The sequence below is a fragment of the Eumetopias jubatus genome, unplaced genomic scaffold, assembly GCF_037043125.1.
Source record: "Eumetopias jubatus isolate StellerSeaLion01/CBP00866 unplaced genomic scaffold, mEumJub1_p1.0 scaffold_1, whole genome shotgun sequence".
NCBI lineage: Eukaryota > Metazoa > Chordata > Mammalia > Carnivora > Otariidae > Eumetopias > Eumetopias jubatus.
In genome coordinates, this window is record NW_028274807.1 from 211,111,401 (window position 1) to 211,132,453 (window position 21,053).

Below are 21,053 nucleotides of genomic sequence, written 5' to 3' on the forward strand. Positions count from 1 at the left end.
TTCCTGCCTGGCCCCTGTCTGGGCTGAGTGGCAAAGTATCCCTTTTGAAGCCTGGAGTGTTGCTGCCACCGCCTGGGGCTTTTGCTGGGCCTGGCACCAAGAGAGAGCTCAGTGGCCATGACTAATTCCTTAGCATGTGGGGTGACTCAACTCTGGCCTTCTGACCGAGTGGCTCAAGGCATGTGGCTATCTGTCCACCAGCCCTGGTGCTTTGGGCTGCCCTGACCTTGGCTGGGCCGACACGCAGCCTCTCCTGGCTTCTGGAGTGTGGCCCTTCAGCTGAAGGCTGGAATGTGACCTCAAAAGCAGGGAGTTCAGGCCTAAGTCTTTCTCTTGAGGTGTTTATGAACAATACTTTGGAGACTGAGAGGTGGAGGCAGGGTTAATGCCAGCAAGAGCTGAACCTGGTTTCTTCTGGAAGTTCCATTCATTTCTCTCAAGGGATGAACCCATTTTTAAGTGGGGGAGGGGTCTCCAGTGGTCTAACCCACCACTCTGGAGGTGTTCAGGAGCCATCAGTATTCCTTGGGCAAATCTTTATGTCCCTGAGCCCTTGCCCCATGTGCAAAACCAGCTGAATCATCCCTCAGTAAAGGGATTACAAAGAGAATCACCTGAGATGGAGCCTCCACTAAATGCAGTTGCTCTCCTGTAAGCTGAGGCCCCTGACAAAGCTGAGGCCCCTGAAAAAAATTATAGTCTATCTCCTCTCTCTCCCCTGTCCTGTGAGTACCCCATGTCTTAAGGTGTGTTAGGGGCCCAGATACTGGCTTCTGGCCAGTCTATGGGGCCTAAGCCTTCCTTTGGTGACACCGTCTTCTATCTACCACCCCCTTTCTGCTCTTACTCTTTAATCTACTTCCTCCAGCGCTGCCTCTGGGCTTCCAGGGTGCCTGACAACTGACCAACCAGCTGGGGATCACTGTCGTGCATTCAGGCTCTCGAGCTAAAGACCCTTGGATTCGTGGTCCCTGCTGCTTACTTAGTCCATGATCTTGGGTAAGCAGCCTCTGAGCCAGACTCCTTTGTGACTAATATCCCAGGATTAAAAGAAGTCCTCTAAAGAGAATAGTATAGTACGTAAGTGCTGCTAAAAATACCACTAGCTATTAATTTTAGTCTTATTGATATTTCAGTCTTCCTGGATCCTGCCATGTATGGGTAACCCATTGCTAACAGTCTGAGGTCCCCTTCTGGCGAGGCTGACCTCTCCCCACCAGCTGTTGGGGGAACCTAGTTTATGTGTGAGTGTTAACAAATTGACTTATAAACTCTGTAATACGAAAATGTAAAAGTGCACCATAATTTATAACTCTGTTCCGGTGCTTTTTTTGTTGTTGCGGCAGATAAATTTTTTAATTCAGCCCTCTATTAATAGTTTATTTTTTTATTGTAAAGAAAACTAGCATTTACCATTTTAACTATTTTTGCGTGTACAGTAGTGTTAACTGCATGCCCACTGTTGTGCTGCAGATCTCTGAAACTTTTTCATCTTGTAAAACTGAATTTGTTTCCACTGAACTCTTTCCTTTTCCCCCCCTCTCACTAGCCCCTGGTCCCCACCATGGTTCTTTTTCTTTTCTGCAGCTCGTGTCTGTTTTTATCTTATTTATTATTATTATTTTTTAAAGCAATCTCTCCATCCAATGTAGGGCTTGAACTCACCCCAGATCAAGAGCCATCTGCTCTACTGCCTGAGCCAGCCAGGCCCCCCTTGTTCTTTTTCTTTGAGACTTGGACTACTTTAGATACCTCAAGTAAGTGGAATTTTGCAGTATTTGTCTTTTTGGGACTGGCTTGCTTCACTTACTAAAATGACCTCAAGTTTCTTGCAGGTTGACACAAAGGGCAGGATTTCCTTTTTAAAGGCTGAATAATCCATTGTATAGACCACATTTTCTTTTTTTAAGATTTTTTTATTTGACAGAGAGAGACAGCGAGCGCAGGAACACAAGCAGGGGGAGTGGGAGAGGGAGAAGCGGGCTTCCCGTGGAGCAGGAAGCCCGATGTGGGGCTCGATCCCAGGACCCAGGGATCATGACCTGAGCCGAAGGCAGACGCCCAACAACTGAGCCACCCAGGTGCCCCTAGACCACATTTTCTTTACCCTTTGTCTTTCCAAGGGCATTTGGGTTGCTTCCACCTCTTGACTACTGTGAATAATGCTGCAATGAAGAAAGGTGTGCAAATATCTTTTCGAGATCCTGCTTTTAATTCTTTTGAATATATACCCCGAAGTGGGATTGTTGGATCATATGGTAATTCCATTTTTATTTTTTATTTTTTTGTTTTTAAAGATTTTATTTGAGAGCGAGAGAGAGGAGCATGGAGAAGAGGGAGAAGCAGACTACTTGCTGAGCAGGGAGCCGGATGCAGGGCTTGATCCCAGGACCCTGGGATCATGACCCGAGCAGAAGGCAGCCGCCTGAAGGACTGAGCCACCCAGGCGCCCCATCGTTGTGGTTTTGATTTGCATTTCCCTGATTAGTGATGCTGGGTGTCTTTTCATATGCCTGTTAGCCATTTGTGTATTTTTAGGGAATGGTTTATTCAAATCTTTTGCCCATCTTTAAAATCAGGTTGTCATCTTTTTTGAGTTGTAGCACTGTATTCTGGATATTAACATCTTATCAGATAATATGGTCTGCAATTTTGTTCCCCATTCTATAGGTTGTCTTTTCACTTTGTTGACTCCTTTGCTGTGCATAAATTAAGTTTGATATAGTCCCATCTGTCTATTTTAGCTTCTATTGCCTGTGCTTTCATGTCCTATTCAATAAATCATTGCTAAATCCAACGTTGTGAAGCTGTTCCTCCCCTCCCCCCCCGCTTTTTCTTATTAGAGTTCTATCGTTTCAAGAGTACATTTAGGTCTTTAATCTATTTTGAGTTAATTTTTATATGGTGTAAGGTAAGGATCCAACTTTACTTGTTTGCATGTGGATACCCAATTTTCCCAACACCATTTGAAGAGACTACCCTTTCTCCAAGCTCTGGTGCTTTTTTAAACACACAGGCTGTGGAAGTGGCCTGGGCCTCACCACCCTGGGAGATCCTTGATGCTAGCTGCATAGTTTGTGTGTCCTCAAGATTTTCTGCGATTTTTCAGCTTTTTAAAGATGAAACGGAGGCTGGGTCCAAATGACCTATCCAAGGTCACTATAATGAGCATATAGATGGAGTTCAAGTCCTCAGTTACAATCCCAAGAGCCCACAAGCTGGAGCCCTGTGGGGACGCTCCTTGTTTTATGCCCAGCGTGCTCCGAAGAAGGAATGAATGAACCTCTCAGGCAAGGCTCCCAGCAAACAGCGGAGCTTGGACGAGCCCACAAGTCCACGCGGGGGTGTGCGCCCATCTCGCGCCTGCGCGGCCCCCGTGCTCCACTTGCTCCACTCTATCTGCCCGCACATGGTATGGCCTCTCTCCCTATGGTACGTCCCGCCTTCCCCCACGTCGGGGCCGAGATGGTACAGGCCGCCTCAGCTCACAGCCCCTCCCCATCGGTTTCCGCGCGAAAAGCCAGGGCTGCCTCTGCCGCCGGCGCCGCCGTCTCTGCTGCAGTTTCCAAAATGCCTGCCCGCACTGCCCCGGCCCGGGTGCCCACGCTGGCATCCCGAGCCATCTCCCTGCCCGATGATGTCCGTAGGCGGTAGGTGCTGCGGGAGTCTGTGAACTCGGGCCGGGGGATGGGGTGGGGTGGGGAAGTGGCACGGCGTTGGGGGTGGGGGGGTTGCTTCCCATCTTGGTAGCCGGTGGCTGCTGCTGACAGACGGACGCGCATGCGCGGGACGGCGCGGCGGCGGTTGGCGCGGGCAGGGTGGCACTTCCGGTCGCGCGCACCCCTGGCCGTTTGGCGCCAAAATGGGCCGAGGCCCCTCACAGTTCCCTGGTGACTAGAAACTTGGGGTCACTTCTGATCTCGAAGTAGAGCGAGCTTTGGGTTCTCCTCGGGGATCCCCTGCTTGGAGGAGCCACAGGCCTGGCTCCTGCCGCCAGTCTGGTCGCGCAGGAAGTGGGCAGCCCGCGGCCTCAGGACACCCCTCGGCCCGGGCACTTCGGCCTCCACTTCCGGTGCCCGGCCTGCTTGGGGGGTCGGGCTGGTCCGGTCCCTGGGGTTATTTTGGGGGCCCGCCTTGGCACCCCCCAGCAGCGCATCCCGATGGCGGCCTCCAGAGACAGACGTCGCCGCTCGGGGCCCGGGCGCGGCCGGCTCAGGTTTGCGACCCCCGTCTTCCTTGGGGGGCTTCCTTCATCTCGGACTGCTGGGGAAGTCGCATTCTGGAAGGAACTCTCACCAAGCCGCGCAGGACCGGGGCTCGGGCAGCATGAAGCCTGAATGGTCCTTTCCAGTAAATCTGTGCCTGTGAACCATGGGCGTCAAGGAAGCCTTGCTAGGGAGAACCGGCTGCAGTTCCGTGTGTGTGTGTGTGTGTGTGTGAGACACAAGTGGACGTGGCGTTGTGTGCGTGTGTGACACAAGTGGCCGTGGTGTTGTGTGTGTGCCACACAAGTGGCCGCAGTTTCGTGTGTGCGCGTGTGTTGCACAGCCGATAGTGTCGGGACTGGCTGTAGCAATTCTGTGCAGGTGGGTCGTGGGCAAGAATACTGGGTCCCTATTTGTGAAGGGCACCAATTTCACTCCTGAAAATTGGCACTCCTTGGAACCGTAGTCACTGGAGCCTTGACCAGGCGTGAACGCTTCAAGTGGATTTGTGAGCTGGTTTTGCCATTTCCCTATTTCCCTGTGCTTGTTTCCTTTGGTTGTGCCAGGCTAGTCTTTTGGGCTTTTGGAGTTGGGAGTGTGTGTGTGTGTATGGGGGGGTGGTATTTGGGGCTCCCTACCAGGTGTTTAAAGTTCAGACCACTTCTTAATCACAGAGGGGGTGTGTCTTGCTGAAGAATCCCTGTCTGTATCCTCCCAAGATAGGACTCGAAATGGAATTATGGAAGTCCCTGGCTTGGTGATGTTAGACCCAACAGAGGTGTTTGGGCCCAGTCTTTGCTCTGATGGTGGGAGCTCTCATCTCCACTGGCTTGTTTGACCTTGGGCAAGTGTCATCAAGAAGCTGTGGCTGTGGACTACATTAACATGGGCTTTAAACTGATACTGGATGAAATGAGAATATGCCTAGTACATAAAGGCCCACATGTGAGCATTGTTATTGGCTAATCTAGCTTTCCTCAGTTCTGCCAATCCGTCACTAATCGTATAAAACACTTGACATTTTCTCATGTAATCCTCAAGAGTTCTTAAGAGTGGATGCTGTAGGAGTTCGCTATGAGGAAGCAAGGATTCCTGCTGATGTCTGCTTCTTGCCAAAACCTTTCCTTTCACCTAGGGTTTTTGAACAGGCCACTGGCTTAGGGGTTTTCTTGGGCCAGTGCAAGTGTTTGGCTGCTCTTAGGTGAGTTCATCCACCATTAACCCTAGGTTCCATATTACTTTGAACTAGAATTGCCTACTATAGGTGCAGAATTTTGGGTTTCTGCTTTAGACCATGGGGCAGACATTGAAATTGTCTTACGGGACTTTCAACATCTTTTCTTACATTTTGAATTTCAGTGTACAAGATACATAAACATGGCATTCAACACTCCCTTAAACTTAGATTTGTAAAAAGAGGTATAACTTTTTGATGTATGAAAATTAGAGGAGTATAACTTATAACACAAGAGGTACTTAAGTCCAATAGAATACTCTAGGAACAAAACTAGGCCTGGTCCTCATGGATTTCTGTCACTTTTGCTAACTTGTCTATATATGTCAGCTTTTTTTTAAACACGTAGTTCCATTAGATATGTAGTAACACCAGAAAATATTTTCAGTGTTTGGGTTTTTAAGTCTTTAACTTTGTTTTTGAAGTATAATATGCCCCAAATCTAAAAATTATGCCTTTCAGGACAAGCTACATTTTTCCACTTATATTTCTTACTCTGTCCAAGCCAAAGCGATAAGTCTCTCATTGGTCTTCCTGTTGTCCCTCGGGTCTTTTCTGTAAGTGGAAACTGTGATCCCCTTGCAAAAGTTGGATCTGATGGTTTCCTTGTCCCACACACTGCCCGGTGCACTGGTCCTGAAGTCCAGAATCCCTGTCACTTGCCTGATTCATCCTGCACTCTTCTCACAAGCCATAACAAACCTTAGGTTCTCAGGGCCTGAGACCATGCAGAGCGGCCAATGTGACGCTGAGCTCTATCTACCCCTTCCCTCAGTTGACTACTATCCATTCATCCCTTAAGACTGTGCTCAGAAAGACCATCCCTTTTCTGCATAACAGGAAGGGTGTTGAATTCTGCTCGTGCACCCTGCATGTTGCCTTTGCAACCCTGGAGTTGATGGTGATTTGTTTGCCTTATTTGCTGTATCTGTAGCTTGGTTAGAGTAGACTCTGAGAGGCACGCATGCCAGACTTTCCCCTTTAATGAAACCTGGATTCAAACCTGGATTCAAGCAGCCTCCTCTGTACAACTCTGATTAGCCTAGGTAACTGTGACAGCTTTTTTAACTGCTAGGTGTTTTGTGATTAAACTGGGTTTCAGGTTCTTAGCTCTAGTTCCGTGGCTCTGACTGGGTATTGGAGAGGGCAAAACTGACTCTTCTATTTCTCCCCTGCAGGAGTATTCTAGAGGTGCAGACTCCTGGGGTTCAAATTCCTTCCTACCATAGCTGTAGGGCTAAGTTGTTTAACTTCATGGTGGTTTCTTTTTTCTTTTTTTTTTTTTTTTACTTTATTTTTGAGAGAGAGCCTCGAGAGTGCGCACAAAGGGGGGCGGGCAGAGGGAGAAGCAGACTCCCTGCTGAGCAAGGAGCCTGATGTGGATTTGATCCTAGGACCCTGGGATCATGACCTGAGCCGAAGGGAGACGCTTGACTGACTGAGCCACCCAGGCGCCCCACCTCTTGGTGTTTTATCGGTCAAATGGAATGGTGTTGCCCATTCCACTTGGACGTTATGAAGACCAATTAAGCTGATACGTGTGAATGCGGTAGAGCAGTCCCTACAAGAAAACCTGTGCTACTTATCACATGGTCAGCTGTATGTTTCACTTCCATCAGGGGAGCATAATTTAGAGTGGCAACATGCAGATCTGCTACTGAGGCAGGTGTTAATAGAGCAGTGTATGCCATGTAGAGATGATGTATATTCCTGCTTATCAGTCCAACCTTCATCTTTGGCTTCTTGTAGAACGGTCTGGACTTGTTCCTTCTGCTGCCACCTTCGCTTTTGTGCCAGGTATCCAGTCCTACTCTTGATCAGGCATTCTTCTCTAGGACGGAGGTGGTGTTCTAGCCTCTTTCATCTCTCAGCATCTGGCTTTTTAATCCTTTTTATCCTTGGCTTTTGTGATGGTGTTTACTACCAGGGAGCTCCTCTTTTCCGTGACAGTCCCCTCACTCTCCCCAATCCTTTTCTTTCATTCCTGGACTCTTATCTGTTCTGGTCCTAGGACTTGCAGCAGTTGGGCCTATCAGCTGGACAGGACTAACTCCAGTTTTGATGTCTCTCAGGAGAGCCAGTTTTAATTTCTAGCTGCTGAATAGCCATCTAGTGCTACTGAGCTACTGTCGCTGAAATGTCACTCTTCACACTCATGGCCTGTTTACTTTTTCCCCCTCCCAAAATGTTCTGAATTTCTGATGCATTAGTTTTTAATTGCATCCATAACAAATTATCTTAGTGGTTTAAATAGAACCTAAATTTTTTTTTAAGATTTTATTTATTTATTCATGAGAGATAGAGAGAGAAGCAGAGGGAGAAGCAGGCTCCCAAAGAGCAGGGAGCCCGATGCGGGACTCCATCCCAGCATCCTGGGATCATGACCTGAGCCGAAGGCAGACGCTTAACCATCTGAGCCACCCAGGCGCCCTAGAACCTAAATTTGTTTTAACAATTCTGTAGGTCAGAAATCTGGTATGGGTCTTGCTGGATGAAATAGTGTCAGCAGGCTACATTCCTTTCTGGAGGCTCTAGGGGAGAATGTTTCTTCACTCTTTCAAATTGTTGGCAGAATTCAGTTCCTTGTGGTTGTAAGACTGAGGTCTCTCTTCTCTTGCTGGCTCTAACCATGCCCAGCTTCTGGAGATGATGTATCCTTTGGCTCATGGCCACTGCCTCCATATTTAAAGTCAGTAAAGCTAGTTCTCATGTCCCATCTCTCTCTCACCCTTCTTTAGTCACATCTCTTGAAATGCAGCTGGGAAGTTTTTCTGCTTTTAAGGATTTAAGTGATTAGATTGGGCCCACCTGGCTAATCCAGGATAATCTGCCCATCTCAAGGGCTATAACCTTAATCACATCTGCAGAGTCCCTTTTACCAGTAAGGCAACATATTCACAGGTTCTGGGGGATTAGGGCATGGACATCTCTTTTTGGGAAGGGCTCATTATCCTGCCTACCACAGATATCATCTCAGATAGCCCTACCCCATCTGCCGTGCAGCCAACTGGCAGAGTTAATGAAGTTTTTTAACTTCTCTAGCGTGGTTTCCATTCCTGCTAAATCATATTACAGACCAGCATTTCTAGTTTAGGGTGTTAAAGAGTGATTTAACATCTTGTAATCTCTTCCTGTCTAATCGACATAATGTATTTTTGCCAGATTAATTTTCCTAAAACATGGCTCTGATGTCTTGGTTACCTCCTCCCCGCGGCCCCCCTTCTCCCCCCGCCCCCCTCCGCCATGATTCCTTCAGTGGTTTCACTATGGAACAAGATCAATTTTTTAGCCTGAAGTTATTGACCTCCCTCAGACTGGCACCCAGCCTGACTTGTGTGGGTTTCTTGGGTGGACTGAGCCAGCTCCCCACTGGACTGCTCCTGTTTTCGGCAGCTCCCCCTGCTCCATTCCCACTGAGCTCTCTACTCCTCTGGGCTAGTCCTTCCTGATGCTTTTTATACCCTTGCTCTTCAGAAGCCCTCAGGTTTGAACTGTATTTGCTTAATTCCTTCAGTTATGCTTTATTTCCCTTACAGGACTGTTTGAGGGAAGCAACTAGAAATGAATCATGGGATCTTGGGCCGGATGGGAGCTAAGGTTTTATCTCGTTATAACATGGCTCTTGTTCTGAGTGCCCTGCCTGGTCCTTCATGTCTGTTTCTAATCCTCCTGGCTCTGAATGTATAAAGCAGATATGAGGTGGTGTCATCCTCAGTTTTACCCGGGAAGGGATGGACTCTTGGGAGGTGCGCTGACCAGCCTCCTCCCTGTCACACTTCTGGCTCCTCAGTGCCTGCCCTGGGCTCCGACCTTCCTCTCTGGGGCCAGGCAGGTTACAATCCATCTTCACAGGGCAAGACATTTTAGGTATTCTGAAGAGTTTATTTTGTTCCTCTCTGCCAGGCTAAACAATCCCAATTCATGGAAGGGGTTGTCAGAATTTGTGCCCAGATGTAGTTGTCAACATTGTGAAAAGGGTACTTTGATGGGCTTCATAGTCAGCTGAGCATTGTCCTTAACACCTGAGGTAACCTCAGGATCAAGGGGCCGTGTTTTTGCCATGGTTTTGTGAGTAGAGTGACTGAGAAGTCCGATGTGAGGCTCCTGGAGCAGCATGTGTGTGTCTGGCTGTGCATACAGAGTTCTGCAGCTATTCTCATCTGGCTCTCCCAGACCTGAGTTACTTCGAGGGTAGAATGACTTTGAAGGTGTTACATGTACTCTGTGTGTGTATAATATATAGTATATACTACCACTGTGTCTGCAGTCAGAGTCTTCTATAGAAAGACCTTTCCTGACCACCCAGGTCAGAAGGTCCCTGCTTGGCAGTCCCTGCATCCCATTACCCAGCTCGTTGCCTGGAATAGGGCTTGGCATACAATAGGTACCTACAGATGTGGGGATCAAAGCTAGAGGCAGGGCCACATGCACTCAGAGCAGCCTCTGTATGACATTAGTCCAGCAAAGCCTATTGCTTGCCTTCCTGGTTTTGCTGCTCACACTTGCTCTTTGGAAAAACCAGCCTGGGAGAGCTCTCTTCGTGCCCTTTTGGCTAGTGATAACGGAGTATGTTGTCTGTATGGATGCTGGGTGGGAGGCTTCAGAGACCGTAGAGGCCCAGTCCCTGCCCAGGGCACTTCTTCTCCAGTGACTGATGCTAACCCAGCTGGTTAGACTTGTTCTCCCCACACTGTCCACAGTTGGCACCCAGCCTGGGAACCACAGCTTGTCCACTCATCTCCCTTTCCTCGGTGTCTTCTGCTCTTGTTCCTTGATTCCTGCCTCCAAAAAAGGCAAGACGCTAATCTTCAATGATCAAATCAGGCTGTGCTTTTCCAGCCAAACTCATGACAGTTCTGCACTCCTGAAGGATTAGGTCTAAACATTCCAAAGGAAGAGCTCTCTGGTGAGGTGCCAGCCAACAACTCTTCTCACTTCATCTATCAGCCCTGAGTGTGGGTACTCCCTGCTGCACCAGATGCCTTTACTTCCCTTTTGTTGTGTGTGTTTTTTTTTTTAAGTAGGCTCCATGCCCAGCTTGAAGCGCAGTGCGGGACTTGAACACACGGCCCTAAGATCAAGACCTGAGCTGAGACCAAGAGCAGGATGCCCAAGTGACTGAGCCACTCAGGCACCCCTACTTCCCTTTCTTACGTTGCTCATTAGAATGCTGCTACCCCCACCCTGGCCTTTGGGAATGTTAGCTGGCTCTTCCCCACTGCATCTTATGACCCTGGCCCATTCCTTCTAACATTGGCCACGCTGTGCCCTTTCATGGGGTCTTGCCAGACCAACTGGAGGAAGACCACCTGTAAGTCATTTTACAGGTGGACCCCAACTGTATGGCCTGCCTCCATTTTCCTAGTTCCTTTGCAAATAATACTGTTATAGAGCTCCTCTGTTCTCAGAAAAACTGCACCCTAAAGGGTGGTGGGTGAGGGGGGGAGACCTCTTTCAGATTGCAAATGATGACTTAGTGACTACTACAATTATAGTAGGATTTCTAGCTCAGGGGTAGGAGAAAACCACCGTGGTGTTTTTGTTTGTTTGGCTTTTCCCTAACACTCCTACATGTCAAATTTATTTCCAAAGTTCTTTAAAACTGGTTTTAGGGACACTGGGGTGGCTCAGTTGGTTAAGCGGCTGCCTTTGGCTCAGGTCATGATCCCAGGGTCCTGGGATCGAGTCCCGCATCAGGGAGTCTGCTTCTCCGTCTGCCTGCCGCTCCCCCTGCTTGTGCGCTCGCTTGCTCATGCACTCTCTCTCTGACAAATAAATAAAATCTTAAAACCACAGTTTTTGGGTTTTGTTTTTTTTTTTAGTCTTAGAGTAAACAATTGCATAATTGCCTTTCTTTCTCCTGTTTTCTTCCCACAGGCTCAAAGATTTGGAAAGAGATAGCCTAACAGAAAAGGTAATCTCCACCTTAAATTTTATTACCAAATGTTACTATTTGACAGATATTTTGTGGCTCATAAAAAATTTAAGTGGAATCAGCTTTTTTCCGTAGTTTTTTTTTTTTTTTTTTAATAAGATTTTAGAGAGTGTGCCTGTGTGCAAGTGCGGGGGCGGGGGGGCAGAGGAATCTTCAAGCAGATGCCCCACTTAGCGCAGAGCCTGACATGGGGCTTGATCACACGACCGAGGAAATCATGACCTTTGCTGAAACCAAGAGTCGCTGAAACCAAGAGTCGGACATTCAACCGACTGAACTACTCAGGCACCCCAGCTTTTTTCCATAGCTTTGAGGATAACTTAGATATTATTCTTAATGTTCTGTGTTAACATGCTGCTAATCTCTCGGTAACTCACTGATAAGTTTCCCAGTCTAGGTTCCACACCATCAATTCTTAATTGTAACTTGTCCTGGTCACCCTTCTCAAAGGCAGTTTTTTTCTAATAAACCGTTATGTGTCTCCATCCCACCTCATAATCTTCCCATATTTCACCACCCTGGAGATGGTATGGTGTGATCTTAACGGAAACATCACAAATATGTCTTGTGAATATTCAGTTTTTCAGACTGAGTCAGCATTGCCTGCCATTCAGTTGGTATTTCATGGCCCGGCAGCTTAATTATCTGTGTATTCGTCCATTAGTGATGTGGGAGTTTGGGGACATCCAAACCTATATTTTTCCCTTAGGAATGTGTGAAGGAGAAACTGAATCTACTGCATGAATTTCTGCAAACAGAAATAAAGAATCAGTTATGTGACTTGGAAACCAAATTACATAAAGAAGAATTATCAGAGGTAAGTCAGTTCTCGGCATCCTGGTGTCTAGAAAACGTCTCCTCCCATGTAATCCGTGTGACCAGGGAGGCAGAATCATCCCCAGCTCTCCTTGTTACCCAGTAGTTATAAAGGACGTGCGTGTTTCCTTATTCTCTTATTGCCGCTTGTTTACATTCACTGCTACTTAAATTATCCTTTCCTGCTATAGGAGGGCTACCTGGCTAAAGTCAAATCCCTTTTAAATAAAGATTTATCCTTGGAGAATGGAGCTCATGCTTTCAGTCGGGAAGTGAATGGATGTCTAGGAAACGGCAGCCAGACAAGCGGTGAGGACCGCAGAGCGGGAATGGCAGAGGAAAACAAATCCCCCAGACCCGTTTCCAAACTCTCCACCCCCAGAAGAAGCAAGTCCGATGGAGAGACCAAGTGTAAGAACACTTACTTAATCTTGGGGGAGATTAGCTGTCTTGTGACATGGTACCAGATTGGGAGCCATAGGTCCCCCTGGGGTAGTACCTCCTGGTTTGTTTCCTGTGTGTACTTCTTAACTAGCTTAGCTGTAGATACTTCTTCAGATTTGTTCTTTGACCAAGTATAGAGTAGGAGATCCCAAAACATAGCTTAAATTGATGATGTATAAGGTAACAGGAGGTATTAATACTATTTCTAAGTTATATGCCTATATAAGCTAAATGTATAGACTCCTTTGTAGTCAAAGTAACTCTTCTGGAATTTTTAAAACACATAAGAGTGTGGGACTTGAGTGCAGGTCCAGTTCTTGGCCACTTCATCTTTTGATGATATAAGAGGAGGTTGTCTCCTCTGATTCAGGCTTTGGCCCCTCAAATAAGAGCTCTAATAACATGGCTCTGCAAATTGGCAGGTGCTAATTGCTACCTTTATCAAGACTTGTTGGTTCCAACAAGAAGAGAAGGTACTTAATCTTCAGAACCTGATTCTCTGCACTAGCTTGGTAATGCTTAAGAACTACACTTTGTGAACTCTTTTATTCATAGTGGCTTTTTTTTTTTTCTTTAAACAGCTGAAGCTTCTTCTTCTAGCCCCAGGATTACAAGGCAAACTACCAGGCAGACTACCATCCTATCTCATTTCTCAAGGGGGTCAGTATATAATGAATTGACAGCCATCTTTTCTCAGGGCAAACTGTTTTTGGTAAACAGGAATGGAATTAATAGGGTATAACTTAGCAATTTTGAGTTCCACATTGCATAGGTTTTCATCTTGCAGTTTTCTTCATTAAACACCGATGAAGAGCATTTCTCAACACCTGTATTCTTACTCTTCTAGGAACATTCAAATATATACAAAACCAGTCATGATAATAAAATGAATACCCCCCCACCCCCCGCAGGTACCCGTCACCCAGTGTCAACAGTTATCAGCAGGCCATCTTTTCATTTGTACCCCCATAAACTCTCTCCCAACTGGATTATTTTGAAACCCCTCCCAGACATGTCATTTTGTATATTTCCTTTTTTTTCTTTTTTAAGATTTATTTGGCAGAGAGAGTACAAGCAGGGAGAGGGAGAAGCAGACTCCCCTGCTGAGCAGGGAGCCTGACGTGGGGCGAGGGGCAGAGGGAGAAGGAGAAGCAGGCTCCTGGCTGAGTAGGGAGCCCAAAGCGGGGCTCGATCCCAGGACCCTGGGATCATGACCTGAGCCGAAGGCAGACGCTTAATGACTGAGCCACCTAGGCGCCCCTTCAGTATATTTCTAGATGATAAAATCGGTGTCTCTCTCTCTCTCTTTTCTTTTTTTTAGCAATTCTAACAAAATAGGAATAAAATGTTAACATTTAGCAGTCTCTTTAAAAAGACAAAACATAACTAATATTTTTGTACTTTATAAAGGATAATAATTCCTCACTATCAAGTACATAGCCAGTGTCTGTTTCCTTGTGTGTGGCAAATTGTGTTTACTTGATTTGTCTTAAGCCTTTCAAGTTACAGATTCCTTTCTTTTCTTGCCATTTATTTGAAGAAATTAGTTCATTTGTCCAATTGAGTTTCTAGGTCTAGCTGACTGCATCCTTGTGGTGGTTAATGTCTTCCTTGTCTTGTGTTTCTTATAAACTGGTTAGTTAAGTCTAGGAGCTTGATCAGGTTCCAGCTTTATTATTTTTTGAGACTTTTTCATAGTTGGTGCCGTGTCTTTCCATCTAGAGGCATGTGAGGTCTCTTCTGGGAGGCCAGCAGCTGTTGATCAACATCTAGATCCATGATTTCTTAGGTTTGCAAAATGGCCATATTCTAACCTGTCACTCAAACATTAAACTTGAAGCCTCTTTCAATATCCTGGCAGTGAGGGCATTTCCTTGGAGGGAATAAGGTACCCATGACCTGAATCTGTCCTAAAGAGGCGGCCTTTGGTAGGGAGGAATACAAGTCCTCTCATGCCTGTTGGAGGTCTAGTGTCTGGCTGAGCTCACAGTTGGCTTTCCTGTTTCTGACAGCCCTGCCAAACGGAAACCTGAGGAAGAGCAGGAAAAAACGAAATCAGATGAGTCTCCCGAAGAAGAAAAAGACCAGGTAGGGCTGGCATTTTCAGGGTCTTCACTCTGCCTTCTTTTGGTATGTTTGCTGATAGGCTAAGTTCAAAGTCAGGACTATCTAAATGGACTTGAAGTGACCAAGAAGGTATTAGGACGTGTCCCTGGACCCGGGCAGTATGAAGTATGTCACTTTTAGGCCTGAGGGCTCCATAGGCCCCTGCGACTCACAAGGCAGCCCTGTAACTTCAGAGTCTGTTTCTTCCTCTACCTTCCTACTTCTCTAGTGGACAAGATTGGCAATCAAATGTGACATGTTTAAAGCCTTTGCTTCTGCTCGCCTAAGCTCCCTTTCCACATCTAACTTGTCTGACAGCATTAGACAGTTCCTGCATGTGGTATAATCTGCTTAGACCTCTTAGGCTAGGAAACCAGTGGCTTATTGAGGGTCTTTGATACAGAAAATGTTATCCCTGATGGTACTTTCCTTTGTGACTTGAGGGCCAAACCTAGATAATACCAGGTGGTCACACATGAGTTTTCATTTTGATTTTGCTGTGGGATTAGCCATGTAAGTTGAGGGGAAGTCTATAGGTTTATGTGTAGGTAGTAAATGCCTTATTGCTACTGATAGAGCAAACTACAGATACTCCTCTTTAAGACTCGGTTTCTCAACCATGCCATTATTGACTTTTGGGGCCAGATAATCCTTTGCTGGGTGTGGGGGCGTCCCAGTGGGTTGTAGAACATAGCAGCGTCCTGACCTCTACTCATTAGATGCCAGTAGTAATCCCCTCTGCCTCAGTTGTGACCACCACAAGCATTACTGGTTACTGCCAGATTGGGGTGAGGGGTAAAATTGCACTGGGTGAGAAGCACTGCACTCTGGGGTCATTCAGGTGTCACTGGGCTATCCCTAGCATTGAGGTAGGCTTGACATCTGTTGTAAGACATACTGATTCTATTTTTAAAAACTTGATGTTACTCCTCACAACCTTTATTCAGATATTTATCGTTTAGTTGGGTTACCCACTCTCAAGTGGGACACTGAGGCACAGAGGGAACCACTTGTTCAGTGGACAAGCCTCTTGTCTCCTAGGGAAAAGCATTACAGGCAGAAGCGGGCAAGCTCTTGTAATATCAATAGCTCTTTCCCACATGCATCTGTCTTAGAGCGGTTTCTCGCACCCTAACCTTTTGGGCCTTTTTATCTGGCTTCTCAAACATATATTTCAGTTTCTGAGTTTGTGCAAGGCCTGGGGGCTTTGTGGATGAACACTTGTAAAAACAGTGTCTGTTCCAATAGTCCAGAGTAAGACTTCATGTACCAAACCAGTGGTATCAGATGGTATTGGTCATATAAGTCATCATACAGAGATATTTTTACTTTAGTCAACTTAAAGTTGACTAAACTAAAGTTTAAAAACAGGTATTATATGCATTTAGTAAAACTTCTTTCTTTCTTTCTTTTTTTTTTAAAGATTTTATTTATTTATTTGACAGAGAGAGAGACACAGCGAGAGAGGGAACACAAGCAGGGGGAGTGGGAGAGGAAGAAGCAGGCAGGGAGCCTGATGTAGGGCTCAATCCCAGGACCCTGGGATCATGACCTGAGCCGAAGGCAGACGCTTAACGACTGAGCCACCCAGGCGCCCCTAGTAAAACTTCTAAGTAGTGCAGAAGGACATTTGGTGCATAGATCTCCCTTTTCCCTGAATTTAGGGGGTTGGTGGGGTAGGATTTATCAGTTTCTTCCATGTTGTTTGAGAGAGAGTATGTTAGTATACTAGTATAGAATCTTTGTCTGGGTTCGCTAGAGAAACAACCAATAGACTGTGTATATGTGTAAGATTAATCTTAAGTAATTGGCTCATGGGTTTAAGGCTGGCAATTGTGAAGCATGCCAGACAGGCCAACAGGCTGGAGACTCAGGGAGGAGCGGATGTAGTTCAAGTCCGAAGGTAGCCTGGAGGCAGAATTTTCCATAGATACATATACAGACTTCTTTCATATGTGTTTCAAATGATAGAATACAGTGAGGCTCTGTGTAACTTACCCAGCTTTCTCTGAGGGTAACCTCTCCTGTAACTAATACAATAGCAAAACCAGGAACTGACATTGGTACAATCCAGACCTTACCAGTCTTCACATATGTGTGTATATACTCACATGTGTGGATTATTGTTGTAACCTCCACCTCCAACAAGGTACAGATCTATTTTATCATCACAATATTTTTATCCCTTTTAAATATATATAGATATCCTGGAGATGGCAAATAGTGTGAATTTAGGAAAATGGTGCGCTGGGGTATTCATCCGAAAAGAGCTGGTGTCCAGTTGAGGTTGTCATTCTTACTTGCTGATGTGAATCTCAGATTACTATTTCATTTTTTTCTAATGCTAAAGAATTCCTGACAGAAGGTAGAGAATCTTTGATTCGTTTACATAGCATCACTAGACAAGCTGGTACACAAACATGTGCTGGGCCAACTCCTGGGCCTCGCCTCTGTTTTGAGGGAGGGGGGGATATCACTGCCAGACTGATGGTTGCCCAGCTCTTTACCCCCAAACCCAGGTACTCTGCCATGTTTAACTGTATCAAATGTATTGAATACTGTCTCACGCATGCTTTTCATTTGATCTTCTTTGAAATGGATATTCGTGTCTTCTTCCCTTGCTCTCCACACAGGAGGAGAAGAGACGGAGAGTTACATCCAGAGAACAGTAAGAATAATTAATACATCTTTTCTATACAATGTGCAATCTTCATTACTGAAACGACTTTTCTGAAGAGTTTTGAGGAGCTTTATTGTGAGTTGCCATGGCGACCATAGATGGCTTAAGAATGCTGAATTTGGGGTCAGATTATTAACCTTCAGTTCATGTAGAATTCTCATTGCAAAGAATGAATTGAGGGCAGAACCAGATTTAAAGGTCCTATTAAATATTAAAGTAGTATGTGCCCTTCGAGGTTCTGAGATAAAGATTGCTTTCTTGGGTAGGAAGAGAAGGACCGGTTGAAAACTGCTTGCAGGGGAGGAGTTTGGGAGAGTCACCCTTGGGGTGTGTGCTACTTTGCTTGACAGAGTTGCTAGACCGCTCCCTGCAGAAGAACCGGAAAGAGTAAGACCTGGAACACACATGGAAGAAGAGGAAGAAAGAGATGAAAAAGTAAAGCCTGGTCACATCCAAGTTTGTCAATTGTACTTTTTGATCTTTGAGTCCCCGTTTGGTTTTAGGAAGGGGGTCACGGGGAGTGGGGAGCCTGTAGGAACAAAATGACTTTCTCTAATCAAAATGACCTTGACTTTAGCCAAAATGCTTTTCAAACTCCTTTTTTCTGTGGTTCTCTACCTGGAAGAGGGGTTATGTGGCTGTGGTGATAAGCACACCAGTGTTAGGCTTGGGGGTCAGCTGGACCTTGTGCTAGTTCATCAATTGCAGAACTTTGGTCCATGCCCTTGCCCATCTGCCTCCCTTACTCGTCAAGTCTTGGTGGAAATCTAATTTTCAAACACGTGTGGTGCTAAAATCCTATAGCAGCATCCAGATAAAAGGTTGCGTGTGCGTGCGTGTGTGTGTGCTTCCTTAAGATTTATTTTAGAGAGATGAGTTGGGGGAAGGGCAGAGGGAGAGGGAGAGAGAGCATCTCTCAAGCAGGTTCCGTGCTGAGCGTGGAGCCTGATGTGGGGCTTGAACTCAGGACCCTGAGATCATGACCTGAACCAAAACTGAGTTGGACATTCAACTGACTGAGCCACCTGAGCCCCCCTTCAAGTTGTATTCTTTTTTATTTATTTGAGAGAATGTGTGAGAGAGCACAAGCAGGAGGAGTGGCAGAAGGAGAGGGAGAAGCGGGCTCCCCTCTGAGCTGAGCAGGGAGTCTGACGTGGGGCTTGATCCCAGGACCCGAGCCGAAGGCAGACGCCTAAATGACTGAGCTACCAGGCACCCCTAAGTTGTATTCTTTTTTTTTTTTTTAAGATTTTATTTATTTATTTGACAGAGAGAGACATAGTGAGAGCAGGAACACAAGCAGGGGGAGTGGGAGAGGGAGAAGCAGGCTTCCTGCAGAGCGGGGACCCCGATGTGGGACTCGATCCCAGGACCCTGGGATCATGACTTGAGCCGAAGGCAGACGCTTAATGACTGAGCCACCCAGGCGCCCCCCCCAAGTTGTATTCTTAACTGAGGTCAGCCCAGATCCCCCCAGGTCTTCCCCACACCTCCAGTTTCTTTGTAAAATCAGAGTTTAAGGTTCTGTGAAATAGAGATATGCCACCTGAACCCCCTCGGGGAGGGGATAGGAGAGGGAATGGGGGTTTGATACCGGAAGCCTTACCATTAGACAGTACTCCCTGTATGACAGACTGCTAACACTGAGCGGTCACGGGTGATGGAGCAATATCAGATCCTGTTCTGTGTCCTGTTAAGACATTGATTAGAAGTTTCTTACAAACTCAGAGGGTTACTGCTGTTATTGGGAACCTCTTAAAGGATGGGCGTGTGTTATTGCTCTAGTGGGGGAGCAGCTAAGATGTATGATAATTCTTGAGCCATTTGGTCCTTAAAGCTAGCCTTTAATTGATCACCTTGCCTACCCTGATACTAGTTAGAATTAGATAGCAGTTAGAGTTAGCACACTCCAACTCATTTGAGCACAGGCTGTTCTAGGGGGCTTGCTTGACCACCCTCCAAAGGAGCGTTGGGTGGGATTGAAATTCCTTGTCTGTGGTCAGACTCCCAGTATCTCTTGTATACTTCTGAGCACTTCGTGCTCAGAATGGTCTGAGATGTGTTTCTTCACATCACCAACTCCTGCGGTCTCTTCACAAAATGTGGGGTTTGAGGCTGAATACAACTTGATGTTTTCCAGAGAAATGTGTTTAGCTCTTTAAGCTCGGGTTCCAAACGATGTGCTGTCAGTGTTTGAGCTAGAGCACTTGTTCAGAGTGGGCCATCCTGCTTCCTGCCATTATTATAGGTCCCTGGTTTTGATAGCCAGTTGTCTGTGAGGTTGTCCACACTTCTAATGACAGATGATAGAGGGTTTGGGGGTAAAACACTTGGATTATAGAACTCTTAGATCCTGCGACTCCTGCCTGCTTACCCCACCAGAAATAAACTTGCTGTCTTGAAGATTGTCTTTACTCCCACCAGCTAGCTATAGGATCAGCTTAGGTTTTATTTCTACAGAACACTTATAAAAAGATCAGGGAGGGACGTCTGGGTGGCTCAGTCGGTTAAGCATCTGACTCTAGGGTTGAGCTCAGGTCATGATCTCCAGGTCCTGGGATCGAGCCCCCTTGTTGGGCTCTGCGCTCAGCACGGAGTCTGCTGGAGATTATCTCCCTTTCCCTCCGCTTCTCACCTGCTTGCTTGCATGTGCACGCACGCGCGCGCGTTCTCTCTCTCTGTCTCTCAAATAAAATCTTAAAAAAAAAAAAAATCAGGTCTAAGTGAAGGAAAATCAACTAGTTTTTTTTCTCTCCCCTCCTCCCCCAGGAAGAAAAGAGGCTCAGAAGTCAAACCAAAGAACCGTAAGTGTAGTTAACATACCTTTGTACTTTCTACTGTGAACTTAATTGCTAAAATAAGTGCTCTGGTAGAGAGCTGAGTGGACAGGGCATTAGGTGTGTAACTCCCATACATGTGTGGGGGTGGTTCTGCTTGTGGAAGGTCAGACCACCGCAATGAAAGCAGGGCTCAGTTGACCTCAGCTGATCTTGACCCCAGGCCCTTCCTCCGTGGTGGTCGTACAGCAAGCGGTTTGTCAGGTGGTGAAGGGCATTGAAGGGGTGGCAGTGTTCCTCACCCACAGCTGTGAAGACACTGTGTAACAGACTGTTGCTAAAGCCCAGTGGCTTAAGAGATAGCATTTATTTAGCTTACGAGTCTACATCTTGGTGACTGTCAGCTGATCTTGGCCAGGTTTGGTGGGGATGATGGGGAGGATCTTCCTCTTCTCTGTGACGTGGCCAGCCTGGGTGTGCTTTTGTGGCGGTGGCCGAGTGTGAGGGCAGAGGTGAAAAGTCCTTCAAGCCTCTATTGACCTCCAGCTGGCTGAAGTGAATGTTGAGACTGGGCCTTTGTCTCGGGCTGGGCAGAATATCCAAATGGAGTGGCAGGGCCCTGCGGCCAAGGTACTATGTGGAGAGTGGCTTTCCATGGTTGCGGGGGCAGATTGCATATCAGACCAGCTCTTGTGAACCTCTACGGGGTGACTGCAGGGCCATTTCCACTGTAGGCATGTTCCCATCAGGTTACAGGAAATCAGTGGAGTCCTATTGTGTGTGTGGCGGAGGGGGGGGTTGTTTGTTTTTGTTTTAAGCTACTGGTGTATGTCAGCAACATCTATATGAAACATTG

At 46.6% G+C, this 21,053-nt stretch overlaps 1 protein-coding gene and 1 long non-coding RNA gene across 4 annotated transcripts in view; both read left to right on the forward strand.

Moving 5' to 3' along the window:
* Positions 1-930: 930 nt before the first annotated feature.
* LOC114197651 (uncharacterized) lies at positions 931-2,724 on the forward strand. The gene is made up of 4 exons (XR_003606936.2): positions 931-999; positions 1,137-1,244; positions 1,653-1,757; positions 2,298-2,724. It is a non-coding gene; the product is annotated as an uncharacterized LOC114197651 (long non-coding RNA).
* Positions 2,725-3,465: 741 nt separating this feature from the next.
* The window catches only part of DNMT1 (DNA methyltransferase 1), a 45,212-nt gene continuing 27,624 nt past the window's right edge, over positions 3,466-21,053 (forward strand). Inside the window, exons 1-9 of one of the 3 annotated variants that reach the window (XM_028088808.2) lie at positions 3,466-3,650; positions 11,317-11,353; positions 12,084-12,191; positions 12,382-12,601; positions 13,216-13,294; positions 14,647-14,722; positions 17,374-17,408; positions 17,771-17,876; positions 20,190-20,224. In XM_028088808.2, the coding sequence (XP_027944609.2) occupies positions 3,466-3,650; positions 11,317-11,353; positions 12,084-12,191; positions 12,382-12,601; positions 13,216-13,294; positions 14,647-14,722; positions 17,374-17,408; positions 17,771-17,876; positions 20,190-20,224 (881 nt within the window). Of the gene's footprint in view, positions 3,651-3,863; positions 4,217-11,316; positions 11,354-12,083; positions 12,192-12,381; positions 12,602-13,215; positions 13,295-14,646; positions 14,723-17,373; positions 17,409-17,770; positions 17,877-20,189; positions 20,225-21,053 lie in introns of those variants that run through there. The other 2 variants (XM_028088809.2, XM_028088811.2) reach the window with 2 other exon arrangements.